Here is a 20,479-nt window from a genome sequence, read left to right as displayed (position 1 = left end):
TTATTTTCAATTTGAGGTTCTGCCTCCTATAAACAAAAAAGAAAACTTATTTATTTTAAAAATATATTTTATTTTATTTTATATTTTGTAAACAATTTTATTTAATCTTACCACCACCTTTCAGAAGTTGAGTTCAAAATTAATTTAAATATTTTAATTTTTTTACTCACTGATACATGTTGAAAGACTTAATTGTAACGAACTGCGGTAATCTATGTAACACACTGACACAGACACTTATATAACATGGAAACGGACACGGAAACACAGATCTATATATTATATAATTATGAATTATATAAATTAACAATAAAAATTTATGTGCAAAAGTATGTTTTAGTTTTTTTTTTAACAAAAATGTTTCTCATGACAAAAGAATTTGTTCCTTATTTTTATAATTATAATAAAAATTTATATATAAATTTGAATTTTTAAAAAATTAATGTATTTTTCTTTTTTAAAATTGTGTTAGAAAGAATTGATAGAAATTCAACAAATATTTTTAAATTGAACATATCACCAATATGTGTCTTACAAATATTATACGAATGTCAGACACGCACGCCATTTAAGAAAGGTATCTGATAATAATAATAATAATAATAATGAGAGCTTGATGGAAAATTTTAATTTGAAGTTGACCTGATCAAAAGTGTTGATAAGCATGGATTAATCGGAAAAATTTAAATCACTTCACTGACTTGTTTGATACACCAATTTAGGTAAATAAATTCTAACTTATTTGTATAAGCTATTTCAATTAAATTTAAGAAAATAACCAAGTTTATAAATTACTCATTTGTTTGTTGTTTAATTTTATCTTTATTAATTATTGGAAATATTTTTTTTATCTCAAATAACTAAATGACAAACTAAGGTGTATGAAAATCACAATAAGAAAAATGTATTAAAGTTGTTTTATTATTTTTAATTAATTATACTTATAAAAGTTATTTTCACACCAGAATTCATCTCCACCCGTTAAAAAAAAATTGAAAATTATTAATTTTATATATCTTATTTGGAGAAAGAGATAATAAAAAAGAAATAATATTCTATTAATTAAATAAATGTTATACACCTATTCAAATGATTGAGTACTCATCACATAAAAAATAAAAGTAATAGATAAAAATAAATAATTATAATTACATCTAATATATAATTTGTAATTAATAGAATAGTAGTAGCTACTGAAATTCTCAAATATTTATATAAGGTTATATTTATTATCTAACAACGTTCCACAAAAAGAAACATATATATTTTTCTGTTCAACTTGAATAATTTTTTACAAAATTGGTCAACATATTTTAGCTAAGACTCTTTCGATAAATAAAAGTTTGTTATTTTTAATCTTACTTTATTTCTTATTTTTAAATTTAATAATCAAGTTATTGAGGAAAAACAATGACCGGTTAATATATGTTTTCAATTTTCAGCTCAAATTTTGTAAACATTCCACAACTTTGTAATATTTATAAAAAACATTATTTAACTCATTTCATGTCTATTTTTAAGAGACATTAAAACTCCAATATTCGGTTGTGTGTATTTGAATTGTTTAAATTGTTATGACATTAAGATTCTGATAAAAAGAAAAAAAAACTAATTTAACGGATTTCTCTTCTTAAAACAAATCTTTTGGCAATTAATTCCTGTACTTGTTCAATTTAAATCTCCACCCGATTTTTATTAAAATGACAAAAATATTCTTTTATTAAATAAAAGGAATAGAGATAAAAATACTTTGGAAGTTCCCTTTTTCGAACAAGTTTCCAGATTTAGATTTTTAAAATACTTCACTTAATTCCAAAAATCCTTTTTCAGTGTAAGTTTTTGGACTTCTTTTAAAAAAAAAATGTCAGAATTACTTTTTTGGGATTTTAATTTTAGAATTCTATTCCTGAATTTCATTTACATAATACAATAATCTATTTCGAATTTACTTTTTCAAAATGTAGTTTTAAAATTTCAGATTTGCCAATCTTTTTTGCATTTTGATCTAGACTTTCGTTTATCCTTAAAGTTAGCGGACCAAACTCGTGGTAGAAAAAATGTAGTTATCTTATAAAGCGGACTTATCTGACCATATAAAACTCAAGCTTGCGCAGGCTGAACCAATTCCTATTCCACCTCAAATTAACATTGAAATCTTCCCTTCACGGATAATGTAGCATGCAAAATTTTGAGAATGAAATTACAAATTATTGGCAACCGGGATCGTACGATTCCTCAAACATCCATTATCACTTTAACAAAATGAAAATTTAATGTTAATTAAAATCCTATTATATACAACTTAAATGGAAAACCAATCGTTATATATATTCATTAGTATAAAATAAAAAAATATATATAAAGTACTTCATCGGATTTTCATTTTGTAAAATTTCATTAACTAATTACCAAGAATTAAAGATTTTAGTTGTTACATCTTTTTTTATATTTGTATTGATTAAATTTCTTTATTTTATTAATTAAATTGTTTAGTGGTTATCAAAACATATTTGGTTTAACTCAAACTCATCTTATACCTCAGTTTTAAAAACCGTATTTTATTATAAATAGTGATTTGAGAAAGGTCTATACACAGAATTTTACCATCAACTTTTCTTCGAAACTTCTGGGTTATTCTCATTTTTAAAGAACAGTATACTTTTACGTCTCAGGTTAATTTTGAGATGATATGGAAGTGAGTATTTTGGATACCTTATGTACAGCAATTCTTTTAAACTTAACATTAGTATCACTATATATATATATATATATATATATATATATTAAGTTTAATTGAATTATAAAAAGGTGGAACCGAGCTTTGAGAAAATATAAAGATTATACAAATCTGGTAAAATCCCTACATTAAATAAAAAGATACTTACTATTGACTAGCTGAAAGTTGAGGCGAATCTCCTCTCACGCTATCTATCTCCCTGCCTCTCGAAACAAATACGAATACTCTGTCAATTACGTAGAGGTGAAAAACCAGCCTGTTTCATAACTTCAATGCAGTAGCTGCTGCTCCGCTTGGTGACTGTTTCGCACAAATAGCTGGAGCTATAGAACACCAATCTCAGTTCGATGATTCTTTGCCTGAAAATATAGAATAATAAGGTTGAGACGTGTATATGTAATGTGCATATAACATCCAAAAAAAATAACAATGCAAGTTTAGGAAAGGAAAGTGAAGCTTACCACAGAAGCTGACGACAAAAAAAGGTTACCAGTTAAAATCCAGCAGGACCAACAAATCTTCTAAGCACCAATTCATTGGTAAAAACGAACAACTATAAGAGTAGTTGGTTTCAATAAACAAGTAAACAGGTCGATGATTGCAAAATTAAACAAGTAGGCACCTTTCAGTTTGGCATTGAGCACTGAATCAATTATGACACATAACTGAAAGATGAACAGGGAATCACCATAACCACGATGACTTTAGAGTAAATTCAGAATTCAATGCATGAACAATTAACAGTTTGGATCATATTCTTGAAATCGGCTCTTGAAATTTTCAACAATTTTCATTTCCTCATCTTTGCTATGTTTGTGATTCCTCCAATCTGCATTATCTGCCATATTGAGCAACCCGGCCATAACCTGAGTCACGTTTACAAGTATTAACTCATACTGATAAATACAAAGAGTTGCAATCTTAACAAAAGCATGCTACCATTGATTACCTCATTCCGAAAAGAAAATTTTAAGAAATATATTGATATGATTTATTTATTCGGTGCATCAATATTAGAGGCTACCTCACGGCCAAATTGGGCAGGAAATTTCTCGTTCTCTTCAACATGATGCAGCAGAATTGTGCCTCCTGGGACTTGAGCATAGAACAAGCTTGAACCCCCATGAATTTGCGTCTTCAAAAACTTCCTTCCATCAGAAATGCTATCAACTGTGTTGCAATAAAGAACATAAGCAGAAGATCAAAAACACCCTCCCACACACCCGTCCAAAAAATAGGTAACAAATGTAGAGCATTTTCATAATAAATAAACTGAAGTCAATTTTTTCAGTTTGCATTTTCAAAAACTTCTTTCCATCAGAAGATCAAAAACACCTACCCACCCAAATTAATAAATAACAAATGTAAAGCATTTTCAGAATAAATAAAGTCAATTTTTTCAAGTCAGGTAATCAGTACCTGTGCCTGATAATTGGTATATAGAGCCAAGGAAAAACAAGGAAGTTAAATGCAAAAAAAGAGTTAAGAACTTAATGGATCCAGGTCTGACTCAGATCACGTAAGCAATGAAATATGAAGCATAATCTGAAGAAGAAGAAGAAGAATACTTACATGTCTTGGCCACAAATTCAAATCCCAACTTTTGTGCAGCTAAATTGAAAACATTTTCAACCATAACTGCTTTCGAAGATGGAATGGGAATGGCCTACATCAAAAGGGTACATATTCAATGAAAGAGAAAATCTAAAACAGTCAATCAAATAAAAATGGAAATCATCAAGGAAGAAAAAACAAAGAAACTTCGTAAACAAACTACTATTGATAGAGCTGAAAATAGCTAACCAGCAAAATGAAGAAGATATTGGACATCCAACGTGAAATTAAGCAAATTATAAAAAGGGAAAGTGGGCAGCCAAGTAAGGAGCGGAAGAGGTAAAAGCAAACTAGATCATTAACTATTAACAACAGAAACTTCTACCTGAAGATTGGCATGAGTGCCACGGATGGAGGCCCACTCAAAAAATATCACTTCCTTCTCTTGGCTCCTGCAGTAACTCTTGAGACTGCTCTGAAACCTAGAGAGCTCAATTTCAGATTCAGAAGACATAGATAAGGTACTAGGCATATGCTCAACTGGTAGTATCAATGCGTGGTCTTCAACAAGTGGACCTTTAGCCAGTGCCAAGTAATAAATTTCCCCAATGCTTACTATTAAATGTGTCTCCACATTTGGGCTTGACAAGCAAAACCAACATTCTTTTGATCTGCAGTCATATTTCAGGATAGATTTGTCAATGACTAAATGCCTAAAAGTTAGAGGGAACAACGAAGAATCAAATAAACAAATATGAGGACTGACTGAGTGACAAAATCAACTTTTTATTGCATTAATATTAGTATTAACATAATAATTTGATACGAAAACTTACAAATAAAGTATTACTAAATAACAGAAGGCACATTGATAGTAAGTCCAAAGACAAACCTGCCAGATCCAGGCCTCCTTGAAGGATGTCTATCACCTTCATCCAGCAAGTTGTGCTTAAAATTGCAATCTGGGCCCCTTTCACATTTTCCCTTGTTCAAAAAATCAAAGCAAACACCTCTCCTACACTGCTCCCTTGCATCTATATCATGTCGAAAATGGCACTTCTCTCCATGTGGACAAGATCCAGACGAAACAAATTTGAAACACATCTTATCAGTTTGTCCAGTTTCATATTTTTGTCGCTTTTGAGAAACATCATATCTCCAATATTGAGAATCAGAGACAGAATCATTGGATCTCTTTGTGGAATCCATTGGAGCAGTTATTTTCTCCACAAATGTGTACGGTGATAAGGTGGTAGTTGTGTTTTTCGTGGCAATCTCAGTTGAAGACATGGTGGAAGCAGGTGTTGGGGAGATTGCATGAATAAATTTCTGGAGTGCAGAAGCAAATAAAATGTCAGCACTGAAAAGCTATTATACTTTTAGAGAGCAAAAAACAGTATGTTAATTTTGTTGATAAGAAAAATAAAGTACTATCTGAAATCAGAGTTATAAATAGCACGCTACAGCAGCATAGCAGTGCATAGCTGCCCATGGCCACTATATGCATTGCCACAGCTTCACACTTCACTGTAGCGGTTGCAAGAAGCATTTTACTCGAGTACTACTATCCTGATGCTGTCCAAAATCCTGAGAATGGCATTGACCCCCAATATAACAGTAGAAAGGCCTTTTATGAAGCTAATTTTGGGATTTGGTGGAACGGTTTTACCTTCTCGAAAACCCTTTGGCTGCTCATATTTCACAACAATCATGTTTCACTTGTCAAGTCTCCTACTACTGTGCAACCATGTGACCCTCCGGTGACCATTGTGTGAACCTCTGCTCTCCTACTTTGCAACAACTGTGCAACCATGTGACCCTCCGGTGACCATTGTGTGAACCTCTGCTGACTCTCCGGAAACCAACCTACCAATTTTTTTTTTACTTTCTTCGTTCTCATTCAATTTTTTTGTCTTTCTACTGAGTTTTTTTTTCCTGTTCTCCTTGTTCCATTAGTCTATGTTCTCTGTTTAGTGTCCCTCTAGTTTAAGTCTAGGAAGGTATTTTGTCATCTATTTGTCAGAGGAATCTGCACCCTCTAAAGTGAGCAACTCATTTTAGAAGGTAAAGTAAGCAGTCTTAATCATCAATAAAAAAATCAATCGTCAATATTATGTGCAAATGCATAAAAATTCAGGGAGAAGTTGGATTAGAATATCAATTATTGATTTCTCATCAATGAGTGACATGACTTACTTCCCTCATGCTCAATTTAGAGAAGCCAAATCCCTCCCAAAGATGCAATACCATTCGCTCCTTTCTTCTCTATAGCTTTGGTAGCTTGGTTAGCTTTGCTACTATTTACTTGTATATTTGCTTAAGATCTAAGACTTAAAACTGCTATTGTTAATTATATGACGTTTTCAATTTTGGAGTTGTTTTAACTTTTTACAGCATTTATGTTATTTGGAATGAATTAAATAAAAAGTATAAAAAAATTAAAAAATAGCATTCATCACACTATGCACTGCTCTATAGTTTTTGGGACCATCTGGTACACACCATTATCTGGCATCAGTAACTATGTCTGAAATTATAATTCTTTATTTAATTATGTCCTCGACTACCCTATCCTCCTCTCTGGAATGTGTTTATATGTGTGTGTTGAGAGAGATCAAATGACACTACACCACATCGACTATAACACCTTCAGTATCTTTTAATTATAATTTTTTTTCTCAAAAATCAATGTTGGATGGTTTGAAATATATACAAATATGAACTATTTGATAGCATCTTATTGTTGTTCATTTTTTTTAAAATTTGACACACAATCAAGGTAATTATAATTCAACATGTTGATTTTGATAAAGAGTTATGGAAGGTACCATAGTTGATGTAACTAATACTGGTATTGTACCATTTGATCCCTACACACAGACACATATGATTCATGGTTTATGAACCATTCGATAGTAATTGTTGATCTAATCTGTCCACTTCATTATACTTACTCATATAGGGAGGATTTGATAGATTTATGCAAAAATGAATTGGGCGGCTGATGAATAACTGAATGCAATTGTCACCCTTACTATTACCATATAAAAACGTTAAAGTATCTACTAATTCGAAATTTTCAGTTAAAAAAATAATAAACACAATAAAGAAAGAAGAACAATAAAGACAAGAAGAAAAACCTGTTTATCTCTATTTCCAACAGACGCAAGCCCTATGAAACGGGTGATATGCACAGCATCAACATTGGTATATGGTTCACGGGCATAGTATATACCTTTCGTGCCTGCAATGTGATAACTAACCCCAAAAATAACAATGAGAAAATAACTGCAACGATCAGAATCAGGCCTACAAAGGCCACAAGAGAGACTACAAAAGGCATAACCGTCCTACCAAATTCCTCCCAAAAACTCGACACAAATCCTGATCTTACCAATTTCCCCTCCTAATCTTAAAATTTCAATTAATCCTTCTCTTGGATATCAGTCAGTCCAACCAAATCCCATTGTCGTTTTACCACTTGTGAGATTGTTACTCCCAATGACAAGGATTGCAAATACAATATTAAGTTTTATGTCCCACAATAAGTACAATAAAAGTGGTAGAACACAAAAGTCACTCAATTGAACAAGAAACCAGAGACCTTATCCTGTCAACTCCCATTTGCACAATCCAATTCCAAGCAAATATTGTGAAATTAGGATTAAGCATGCAATCCCATTTGTTAAATATAAAATGCCTAGGCTGTTGACCATTTAGGTAGTTTGCACAGAAAACAAATAACAATTACCGTGGTTTGATCTCCTGTACTAACTCCGATATGGTTGAATCACTGCCTACAGCATCAGACACTCCAGCAGGAATGTCCGAAGCAGCTGCACCGTTGGTGACGCCACTTGGCCATTCGTTAGTAATAATGAATCAAGGAAGAACACAGCGAATCCTCTTAGCTTATATTAAATGCAATGTGAGAAGTAACAAACATGTAACTAACTAACTGTGTCTCTAAATGAGATAATGCACACCAATTGAAGGATATGTCAAGAACAGATCAATTATTTCAGGTTCCTCTGCAATAGCTCGCAAAGCATCAACATCATCTTCAGTGTAAGTTCCAAACTGTTGAACACTGGATGACTTCCTACCAGATAAATAGGCCACGGATAACCCTACATACAACTGCAACATTTAAGACACCGAATTCGCAGGTCCCAATCAAATTGACAAAGCAAAAGAAAAAAGTTGGTACCGAAGAGGGGGAATTTGCCACCGCCTTTCAACCAATACAAGTTGCGGCAAACCTTGAAGCCGTCCATCATGAAACCGCGGTTGGCGGAGTCCTTGGAAGCTTGCAAGAGAAATTTAGGGGCGGCGACGCCGTAATCGCCGACGAAGTAAGTCGGAAGCGGAATCTGTGATCCACCTTCAATGTACGCCGTGAACTCTTCCAATTGGTCCGGTGAGTCCGGGAAGAACTGGCCCACGCATAAGAGCGCGTCGAATGGACCTGCAGATTTGGTCACCTGCAACAACAACATGAAAACAATGTTCCGAGTGAGTAACGATAGAAACAAACCATAGATTAGAAGCAACAAAAGAGAGGGTGAGACTCACCGAAGAGACGCGCTTAAAGAGTTGGTTGAGGCGACCTAAAACGTCGCCGCATAGAAGGATTCTAGGAGCCATAATGAAACCACCAACACAGAAACACGGTTGACGCACTCAATTTCAGTGCATCTCTTCGCTCACTCTCGCCAACTGGGTTTGCTTCTATTCAATCTCAATAAGGGTTTGGAACAGTAAATTAATTTGAATTTATGTAATTTATATAGGATATATGAATTTGTTTTGCACATTTGTCTAATAATAATTCTTTTTTTTTTTGTTATAACTATTGTTTGATAGTAGGGTGCTTGGTAGTAGGCTGAGTTATTGCTTGAATCTACAAAATAATGTGTATGAATAATTTTAATGCAGTGTGATAAATAAAGGTTTGATTAAATTATTTAATTAAGTACAATTTTAATTTTTATAAATAATTTGATAAAAATATGTAAAATTTGTTTAAAGTAAAGAAAAAAAGTGTCCTTACCTTTTCTATGTTTATTTAAATGACACATATTTTTCTTAGCTTTAAAATACACCATCATATGCTTGGTGTTTCTTTATTAGGTAAAACTTATATTTCTTATTTTATTTAGAAACTATTATTGTGTTGATATAAGATTTAAAATAAATAAAATCATGAAAATTAAAATGCAAAAAATATATCAAAAAATCGTTTTAATTAGGAGGTGGAAAATTAGTGAATGAAAAAGAATGAAAGAAAAATAGAACCAAAAAATATATATTGTTTAAATTAAGAAGGAAAAAAAAGTAAAAAAATAAATAAAAAATAATTTATGCTTGACATTATTGACAAAATATATATATATATATATGTTAATTAAAAGATTTAAAAGATACTAAAATGTCATTATATTAATAAAAGTTATATTTGATTAAATATATACAAAATAATTAAATATTTATCAATTGCATTGACTTAAAAATCTTATCATTTTACTACACTATTGTAACATCCCAAAAAATTAGTCTCAAAACTTGGTTTAACGGTAAAGAAATTGATTATTATGTTTATGGTGACATGTTATTTTACATTGATGAAGAAATGAAGTTAAAAGAATGCAAATTTTGTCACAAACCACGTTTTTAGATACGAGGTGTTGGTAGAGATAAATATAAAGAGGTTCCTCTTAAAAGAATGCATTATTTAACTCTCATTCCTAGGCTTAAGAGATTATATGCCTCCATGAGTTCTGCTCCACATATAAAGTGACATCGTGAAAATAGACGAAAACCTGAAGTGTTGTGTCATCCATCTGACGGTGAAGCTTGGAAATATTTTGATAAAATGTATCTTGAATTTGTAGTTGAACCAAGAAATGTAAGGTTACCTATGTTTTGATGGTTTTTCACCTTTTAATAATTCAACTCCACCTTATTTTTGTTGGCCGGTAATTATCACTCCTTACAATCTTCCTCCAAAATTATGCATGACTACTCCTTTTATGTTTTTGACATTAATTATCTTGGGGCCACATAGTCCAAAAGGTAAACTTGATGTGTATTTGCAACCATTGATGAGTTAAAACAATTATGGATTGGAGTGTTGACATATGATATTTCAAAAAAAAATTATGATGAGAGCTACATTAATGTGGACTATTAATGATTTTTCCGCATATGGAATGTTGTCGAGTTGGAGTACATTAGGGAGATTAGCATGTCCACTATGTATGAACTAGTCAAAGGCTTTTAGATTGAAGAGAGGTAGGGAAATTTCTTACTTTGATTTCCGTTGTCAATTTTGGCCTATGGACTATTCATTTAGAAGAAACACTGATGCATTTTATAAAAATCGAATTGAAAAGTCTCAACCTCCACACTTTTTGACTGTGAATGAATGTGGCAACAAATTTTTCCCCCCAAAAATAACTGAAGTTAGTCCTTGTATATGTGATGAACATGGTGAGTCTCATAATTGGACAAAACAAAGTATCTTTTGGGAGTTTCCTTATTAGAAAACCAATTTGATAAGACATAATCTTGATGTAATGCATGTAGAGAAAAATGTGTTTGTTAATGTCTTAAACATAGTGATGGATATAAAAAATAAGACCAAAAATAATGTTAAGGCGAGAATTAACTTGAAGAAGTATTGTAAGTGAAGAGAACTAGAACTACAATTTCAACCTAGTGGAAAAGTCTTAAAGCCTAAAACAAAGTTTATTTTGTCCAATGAACAAAAAGTATTGTTTATGTATTGGTGAGGGTCGTACGACTGATGTCATGTCTTGATCTCCATCACTAGGCCGACCGAAGTAAAGGCCCACATCCATAGGACCGACCAAAAACACAAGTCCATTTACACTCAATCAAGGTCAGCGAAGTTAATCCGTGATTAGAAACTAGGTAATGTAGCCCTAAACCCGATCCAACTCCTTAATCTGGCCCAATAAGGAAAACCCACCAAATATAATATAAATAACACATATTCCAAGAATCAGGTACGTCATCATATACAATGCTATGAGAATCGAGTATTGAACGTCTTTGCTGACTTGAGCGTCGGAGTGTCTTCTACGGGTACCCTCCAAGTCTGGATTGCGAGAAGACCGAGAGCCGAGGCTAGGAAGGAAAAGCGAGGAGTTTGCAAGGTAAGAAGTTGAAGGACAATACGACCAACCAATAGAAGGAGATATAAGGGATCCTCACAATAGTTCTCTAGGCCTCAACCCTCATACGAACAATTTACAAATGGATCAGTGAGTTGAAAATGTCAGATGGGTATGCCTCAAATTTGCATAGATGTGTAAACCTAAATAAGAGGAATTATTTTGGAATAAAAAGTCATGATTGTCACATGTTAATGAAAATGCTATTACCTATTATTTTTCGTGCACTTCCCCATCAGTTGTGGAATCTTATAGCTTAATTAAGTAAGTTTTTCAAGGACTTGTGCTCAACAATTTTGAGAGTGGATGATTTGTTATTAATGAAAAAAAAATCATCATTACCACATGTATGTTCGAACAAATATTTCCTCCTGAATTTTCAATTCCATGGAGCATCTGGCTATTCATCTACCTTATGAAGCTAGAGTGGGAAGTCTTGTTCAATACCGATAGATGTATCCATTTGAGAGGTAATTGTTTATTTCATTTAATGTACACAAATTTATATGTTATTTATGAGTTTAGTAGTTAACATTATGATTTTGTATAGGTACTTGAATAGGTTGAAACGAATGGTTAAAAACAAATCCCATATAGAGGGATCTATTTGTGAGACATACTTAAGCTTTGAGACTTCTCATTTCTGTTCATATTATTTTGAGTCACATGTCCAATCAATGATAACTAAAGTTGGTCATCTAGCAGGAACTTGTAAGAGTCATTATTTGAATGAGAAATAATTAGCTATTGTGGATTTGCATGTCTTGCTTAATTGTGAGGAAGTTCAGCCATATATTGAGTAAGTATTTTAATTTTATATCTCATTTATTTGTTATGTTAATGTATATAAGGATGTATATAATTATGGCACTTTGTGTTAACATATTTAGTTTTTCTATTTTAAATTATTGGGCTTTGTTTGTTTAGGCCAACTTACCTTTTCTGTTTCAGTTAGGTCTTAGTCGTTTTCTTATATATACATCATGTATTTTACTCTCTAATATACAAGTGAATAAAAGTTTCTTTGCATCTTTGTTTTCTCTGCAATTAAGGTTCATCATAACCTTCCTTTCTTTATTGCAATTACGTGCGATTATGTGCGCTCTATTAAAGCACCACATCAGGCAAGGAATATTCATCTTCATTAACGGTAATATGGTATCAGAGCTCTTCGAATGAAGAGCTCTGTTGCGCTTCTCTCTGGTCTTTATTTCCCTATTTGTTGTTCTTGGTTTTTTATTTTTTTCTATTTTTTTTCTCTCTTTCTTTAAAGTCTTGTAGGCGATGGCTGATGAAAACCCCCCACCGGTTTCCTCTTCAAATGGAAACCCTACACCGTCGCCCCTTTTGGAACAATCAATAAACAACTTCCTATACCTACACCCAAGCGAAAATCTCACAACCTCGTTGGTGTCGTCTGTTTTTGATTCAACAAACTACCATTCATGGAGTCGGTCCTTCATCACTGCTTTTAGTGCCAAGAACAAAGTGGAATTCATACTTGGCTCACACCTGTGCCCACAAAGGGATGATCCCACTTTCTCGTCTTGGTCACGCTGTAACAACATGGTTGTCTCTTGGTTAGTACACTCTGTTTCAATCCTTATTAGGCAAAGCCTTGTTTGGATGGACATAGCCTTTGACATCTGTAATGATTTAAAAGTTAGATATTCACAAGGGGATTTATCTCGCATTTCTAATTTGCAATTTGAGAGTATTTCTTTAAACCAGGGGATATGTCCGTTAGAGAATATTTTACAAAATTGCGTGTTATTTGGGACGAATTAGAGAATTTTAGACCTAATCCTGTGTGCACATGCCCAGTAAAATTTTCTTGTTCTGATTTTTCTATTATAAATCAAAGAAAGTGTGAGGATCGTGCTATGCAATTTTTAAGAGGATTAAATTATCAGTATAGAAATATTTGTTCTCGTGTTTTGCTCATGGATCCCATTCCTGCCATATCCAAAAAAAATTCCTTGGTTGTCCAACAAGAGAGACAATTATCCACTGTTGTTTCTGCCCCTAGTCTTCATAGTCTTAACAGTAGTCGCATTACTGATAAGTGCCTAATTTCAGTAATATTTCATATTAAAATATAGGCACTTATGAAGATTTATTGCTAATTTACATATAAAATAATCCATAATTTATGAATTTATACCTTTTTACATTTTTATGAGTTTTATTTGAATAAAAGCATTTTATCCCCAAATTTGGTGTTAATTGCATATTTCTAGGGAAGATTGAAGATTTGGAATAAAGGAGAATAATTTGAGCTAAAAAGATAAAGCCTGAAGGTCCCAGAATGGAAAAAGATGCAAAGAAAGATTGGACATTTTTTTATGTTTTATCATTTAGCCCATTAGCGCGACACAGGAAGCAACCTAACCCTAGAAAACTAGGACAAATAGAGGGCTAGAGGCTCAACCCTAGTGTGCCAGATTGAGAGGAAAACACCATAGAGTGAATTGTAACCAATTGGAAGAATGGAAGGTGCTAGCGTAGCTAATTCTACCATTTGGGATTGGGAGTAATCTGCTCAAACTCTTATGTATTGAGGTGATATCTTATATATTAATATTCAGTTCTTGATTGATTATTGGTATTGTTGTTTTACTTTTAATTTTCCGTGACAAATTGAGAATCTTAAATCTGACCGAGAGGTATTTTTAGGGTTTGGACCTAAACATCAATTCTTAGCATATTTGAGTGCTAGAGATAGACTTGAAATGTTAATTGTCATTAACGTCTAAGTGTGATTCTAAGTTGTTTTTATAAATATACGAGAGATCGATATTTAGGAAACATTCTTAAGGATTTTATATGCGAGAGATTGATATAAATGAATTTTCTACGGGCATTAATTTCAATCAAAGAACTCAATATTAACATGCTAATCAAAATACATGAGAGTGAGAGAGATGAAACTTAATCCCTATTTTTCCAATTGAAGCAACTAATTCTTTGTTTGTTTTCTTATTTATCAGTGCCAACACAATCACTTATAAACTCTTTTTATTGTTATGTTGTTATATTTAGCGAATATTGTACTTGATAATTTATTGTTCCTTGTGGGATCGATATCCGTCCTTAGGGACAATTATTACTTCTGACAAACGCGGTGCACTTGCCGTAAAAAGTCATCAACTACTACATGCAATTTTTGTGGTAAATACGGTCATACTGAAGTTGTTTATTTTCGTAAAGTAGGTTTTCTTTCTGGTGATGTTAAAACCTTAAAGTTTTCTTCTACTAGAAAAGTCTGCACTTTTTGTAATCGTCTCGACCACACTGTCGACACCTGTTATAGAAAGCATGGGTTCCCTTCTGGCTACGAATTCACCAATAGGACATCCGAAGCCAATATGTTTACTACTAACCCTTCTTATGAGTCTTTTTCTAAAGAACAAGATGTAAAGGTGATTCAACTTACATCACAACAGTGTCAATTCCTGACCAACATTTTGCGTCAGCAAAACCTTGAGGATCTTGCCCCTCACGCTCAAATTAATCAAGTCAGCACCTTTTATGCGGATACAATCACCAATATCGAGCAATCTTCAACGGGTAAGTTTCTCCCTTCACTATCTGCTATAAAAGAATCGTGGCTTGTTGATTCTGGTGCCACGGATCATGTTTGCCACAATTTAAGCGCTTTTACTACTTGCACTAAAATCAAACCTGTCTTAATTAGTCTCCCAAATGGTCAAACTGTTTATGTCACATATTCTGGTTTAGTACATTTTTCTGCCAAGTTTTATTTGTCTAATGTGTTATATGTGCCTCATTTCCAATTAAACTTAATATATATTTCTAAACTCACACACCAACTTAAATGCACTTTAACTTTCACTTTAACTCACTGCATTATACAGGACAATCTCACCCAAGAGAGGATTGGTACAGTTAAAGTCACTACTGGTTTGTACCCTATCACTACCTTGCTTGCTTCTAGCTGCTCTAAACCACATAATTTTTCTCCTCTTATTAATTGTAATATCACGGACAAAACATCGTGGCACTATAGACTGGGACACCCTTCACATGAAAGATTACATGTCTTACGCAAACAATGCCATTTTATTATTGTTGATACTCATCATGTATGTGACACTTGTAGTCGTGCAAAACAGAGAAAACTTCCTTTCACTTTAAGTAATACTGCTACCTCTGCTATTTTTGATCTTGTACACTTTGATATTTGGGAAACCTATTCCATAATTTCTATGCAAGGTTTTCGTTATTTCTTAACTATTGTTGATGATTACTCACGCTATACTTGAGTTATTTTGCTGCATAATAAATCTGAAGTGCGTTCGCACATCATTAACTTTACTATTTTTGTTCAAAATCATTTCAAAACTAATATCAAAACGATTCGTACTGACAATGATGTTGAGTTTGCTATGTCAAATTTTTATTCTTCAAAGGGAATTATACATCAAACATCTTGTGTTGAAACACCTCAACAAAATGGCATTGTGGAACGTAAACATCAGCACATACTAAATGTAACCAGGGCCTTACTTTTTCAAGCAAATCTTCCTCCTAATTCTTGGAAATTTGTTGTAAATCATGTTGTTTTCTTAATAAATTTTATTCCTAGTCCATTACTTAATAACATCACTCCTCATGAACAGTTGTTTGGAAAACCGTATGACATTTCCTTTTTAAAAGTATTTGGTTGCCTATGTTATGTTAGTACCATTATTGCAAATAGGAAGAAATTAGATGATAGATCTATCAAAGATATTTTTGTTGGCTTCCCGCAAAATACAAAAGGTTATATTGTTTTAAATTTAAAGTTTCATAGCATAGAGATATCAAGACATGTAATATTTCATGAAAACCATTTTCCATATAAATTGGATAGTGGCTTGCCTAGGGACCCCAACACTTTATCTCTCCCTATTTCTAACGCATATAATTCTGCTCTTGATTTTTTTTATGATACTGCACCTCCTGTCGAGTCGTGTGCCTCTACTCCTGCACCCAATATTGCCCCTCCACCACCCTCATTATCCTCTGATCTTCCAGAAAATAATGTCTCTTCTCCTACATCCAACACTGCACCTCCACCAACATTATCACCTCCTGCACCTCTAGAAAGCACCTCACCCCAATTTCCAAGAAGATCAGCTCGTCCTCACCAACAACCTACCTACCTTGCTGATTTCCACACTCCAACCAACACTGTAAGTAGTAGATATCCTATTCATAATTACTTGTCTTACAATTCCTTATCTTCTAATTTTAGAAATATTATTTCCTCTATCAATTCTCATCCTGAACCTCGGACCTATACCGAAGCCTCCAAACATGCTTCTTGGCAATCTGCCATGCAAGATGAGCTTCAAGCTCTTGTTGTTAACAATACTTGGCAACTTACCCCTCTCCCTCCAGGAAATAAAACTATTGGTTGTAAATGGGTATATAAAATCAAATACCATTTTGATGGCACTGTTGAGTGCCACAAAGCTAGAGTTGTTGCCAAAGGGTTCACCCAACTTGAAGGACTTGATTTCTTAGACACTTTTGCACATGTTGCTAAAGTCACTGCCCTCCGCCTTTTCCTTGTTGTTGCCACTACCAAAAATTGGGTTTTAAAACAACTTGATGTTAATAATGTCTTTCTTCACGGTGATCTCCATGAAGAGGTATACATGACCCCCCCACCTGGCCTCTCTCTTCCTTCTCCCCAGCATGTCTGCAAGCTTCAACGGTCTTTGTATGGCCTTCGCCAAGCTGGTTGCCAATGGTACGCCAAACTTTCTACTTTTCTTTTATCAAATAATTTCTCTATTTTTGTTGTTGATCACTCTCTTTTTCTTAAATATAATAATGATAAACTCACTATTATTCTTGTTTATGTTGATGACTTGGTCTTAACTGGTGATGACATGGAGGAAATCAATACAATTACTGCATCCCTTCACCATCACTTTAAAATAAAAAATTTAGGTCATCTCACTTACTTTTTAGGACTGGAAATTGCTCGCAACAGTGCTGGTCTTCATTTAAGTCAACGCAAGTATACTTTTGATCTCCTTCAAGAAACTGGCATGCTTGACTCTGCACCTGTGTCCACTCCTATGACTCACATCTCTCGTCTCTCTCCCGACCAAGGCTCACCTCTTGATGTTGATGCCACTTCCCAATACAGAAGACTCCTTGGATGTCTAATTTACTTAACCAACACGCGACCAGACATCGCCTTCGCTGTTCACAATTCAAACCAATTCATATCTGCACCCACAACTCATCATCAACAAGTTGTCTCACGTCTTTTGCGTTACCTCAAGGACACCCCTAGTGAATCTCACACTAGCTCACTTCACCTATGTGGTTTTAGTAACTCTGACTGGGCAACATGTCCTACCACACGCAAATCTGTCACTGGATATTCCGTCTACTTAGGAGACTCCCTAATATCATGGAAATCAAAGAAGCAGTCAACTATCTCACGTAGCTCCTCTGAAGCCGAGTATAGAGCCCTTGCCACCACCACATGTGAGCTACAATGGTTGTCTTACCTCCTTCAGGATTTACATCTTCCTCTTTCCCAACCTGCAACCCTTTACTGTGACAACAAATTTGCCCTTCAAATAGCTTCCAATCAAGTCTTTCATGAACGAACCAAGAACATCGAAACTGATTGCCACCTAGTTTGTGAAAAACTTAACTTTAATCTCCTCAAACTGTTGCCCATTACTTCTACCATGCAAGTTGCTGACATATTCACCAAGCCCCTTGCTTCCACACAGTTCTCTACTCTCAAATCCAAGCTGGGCCTGACGAATATCTAGTCCCCAGCTTGAGGGAGGGGGGTGTTAACATATTTAGTTTTTCTGTTTTAAATTATTGGGCTTTGTTTGTTTAGGCTAACTTTCTTTTTCTGTTTCAGCTAGGTCTTAGTCTTTATATATATATATATATATATATATATATATATATATATATATATACACACCATGTATTTTACTCTCTAATATACAAGTGAATAAAAGTTTCTTTGCATCTTTGTTTTCTCTGCAATTAGGGTTCATCGTAACCTCCATTTCTTTATTGCAATTACATGCGATTATGTGCGTTCTATTAAAGCACCACATCAGGCAATGAATATTCATCTTCATTAACTGTAATACTTTGTGCAATATTTGGAAACATCTATTCCAAATATAAGTAGAATTGATATTGATGGGAGAATTGTTTTTGAAATTCCAATTTGGTTTCGAACATATGTAAGTATTATACACTTTTCTTTTGAATAATTTTATTAATTATGAAAAATAATGATTTTGATATTGTTATTTATAGGTTCATTATATAAATAACTTAGTACAAAATCAACATTTGCATCACTTGACAGGTTCACACTTAACCCATATACTTTGTCAATGGTTTCAAGTTTCACACGAAAAAATTGAGTATTGATAAGAAAACAATCAATTGTGGAGTTTGTGTAAAGGACGATAGTCAAAAATATTATTATGTTATTCTCAAAGAGATTATGCAAGTAGAATACTCAGGAGAATGAGAACCAACCAAACAATTAGTGATATTTAACTTTTAGTGGTTTGATAATACCATTAATCATGGTATAAAAGTTCAACCCCAATATGACATTGTGGAGGTTAATTGTCAAAAAAGATATTCAAATTTTGATCCTTTCATATGTGCAATAAATGCAATTCAAGTATATTATATACCTTATCCAAAAAAAAAATATTAATTTTATTTTTTATATTATTAATATTTTTAAATTATATAAAAGTTAAGTTATAACTGAAATTAATAATAAGTAAGTAAATTTGAATGCTTATATTTTATATTTGTAATAAATAATTTGAATTATAATAAAATATAAATTTTAGTTATTGATAATTTATTTTAAAATTAGTGGACTTAAATCTACACGTAAAAATAAAATATGAAAGAGTAAGTAGGTAAATAAAATAATATTTTATAGTAAATTATATTATTTGGAGACCAATATAGTAATATTTTTTGGTATTTATATATTTAGTCACTAAATAAGTTTCTATATATTTTGGTCATTAAATTGATTTCAACAAAATTGATTTCAACAAAATTGATTGTTAAATTAGTTTCAATACATTGGTCACTAAAGTAGTTTTTATATATTGATCACTAAATTGATTTTTATTTATTAATAATTAAATTAATTTCTAAATTTGAATATATCTAAAAATTATTTACCAAAATTTTAGTCAGTTATTATTATTATTAGATTCTAAATTAATCTCTAATTAAGTTAGTGACTAATTTTATATTTTATAGAAAAACAATTAGTTTTAAAACAATTTTTTTATTGTCATTTCACAGTACACAACAAAATATTGCTTAATACAATCTAATTTTAACACCACTTTCTAATATTTTCTGATTATTAAAATATATTATATTTTTTTCTTTCCGTGCATATTTGTTTCCTACAATCTACTAAGAATATAAAAAGATCAAGATAAAAATATACTATATATATTATTTAGAGAAAAATAAAGAATTATATTTATTCATAATTCTAATTTTCTTTATACTACTATCACATCGCATATAAAATGTTGGTGGGAAGTAAAATAAATAATTGTAACTATTAAAAATAATTGGGACATCTATTTTTTAGGAGAAATAAATGTTAATATTCATTTTCTCTATATGTAAAAGTTTACTATTACACACGTGTTTCAACTAGGAGAAACTTTTGAGATAAACTACTCTGAATAAATTTTAGATAATTTTGTACATTCCTCTATTTAAATTGGTATTCTAACTTCTATTTCATGAAAAAAAAAAAAAAACAAACAAGGAAACGAAAATAAAATCATTAAATAAATTACATAATGAATATATATATATATATATATATATATATATATATATTATTCATAATTTTATCTATAAATACTTTATTTTATATATTTTATGTTAAGAGACTTAAAATATTTTTTATTGGTTAGTCGAA

At 32.2% G+C, this 20,479-nt stretch overlaps 1 protein-coding gene across 4 annotated transcripts; it reads right to left on the bottom strand.

The window, feature by feature from the left end:
- Positions 1-2,718: 2,718 nt before the first annotated feature.
- Positions 2,719-9,053, bottom strand: LOC137807229 (CwfJ-like family protein / zinc finger (CCCH-type) family protein). 4 transcript variants are annotated; one of them, XM_068607738.2, is made up of 12 exons: positions 8,867-9,053; positions 8,502-8,775; positions 8,294-8,421; positions 8,043-8,164; positions 7,432-7,549; positions 5,184-5,620; positions 4,677-4,962; positions 4,310-4,403; positions 3,762-3,907; positions 3,360-3,603; positions 3,199-3,290; positions 2,719-3,096 (listed from the first exon to the last, which is right to left on the bottom strand). In XM_068607738.2, exons 1-10 carry the CDS (start codon positions 8,936-8,938, stop codon positions 3,475-3,477), a joined length of 1,806 nt encoding a protein of 601 aa, XP_068463839.2. In that variant the 5' UTR covers positions 8,939-9,053; the 3' UTR covers positions 2,719-3,096; positions 3,199-3,290; positions 3,360-3,474. The 4 variants fall into 4 exon arrangements, with proteins under 4 accessions (XP_068463839.2, XP_068463838.2, XP_068463840.2 ...); XM_068607737.2 differs by having other exon boundaries at positions 3,199-3,258; XM_068607739.2 differs by having other exon boundaries at positions 3,199-3,255.
- Between the last annotated feature and the right edge of the window lie 11,426 nt (positions 9,054-20,479).

Source organism: Phaseolus vulgaris, chromosome 3, assembly GCF_051622355.1.
Source record: "Phaseolus vulgaris cultivar YP4 chromosome 3, ASM5162235v1, whole genome shotgun sequence".
In the NCBI taxonomy this organism is placed as follows: Eukaryota; Viridiplantae; Streptophyta; class Magnoliopsida; order Fabales; family Fabaceae; genus Phaseolus; species Phaseolus vulgaris.
The sequence above is the reverse complement of the archived record's forward strand: the minus strand, read 5'-3'. Positions and strand labels throughout refer to the sequence as shown.

What these genes read in the sequence shown, in the direction of transcription:
- LOC137807229 (XM_068607735.2), bottom strand. Translation starts at nt 8,938, where the DNA reads ATGGCTCCTAGAATCCTTCTATGCGGCGACGTTTTAGGTCGCCTCAAC. An exon ending in TTGGAAATAGAGATAAACAG is followed by an intron (nt 5,621 to 7,431) that starts GTTTTTCTTCTT and finishes TCTGCACTCCAG; the next exon opens with AAATTTATTCATGCAATCTC. An exon ending in TGAATTTGTGGCCAAGACAT is followed by an intron (nt 3,908 to 4,309) that starts GTAAGTATTCTT and finishes ATTGCAACACAG; the next exon opens with TTGATAGCATTTCTGATGGA.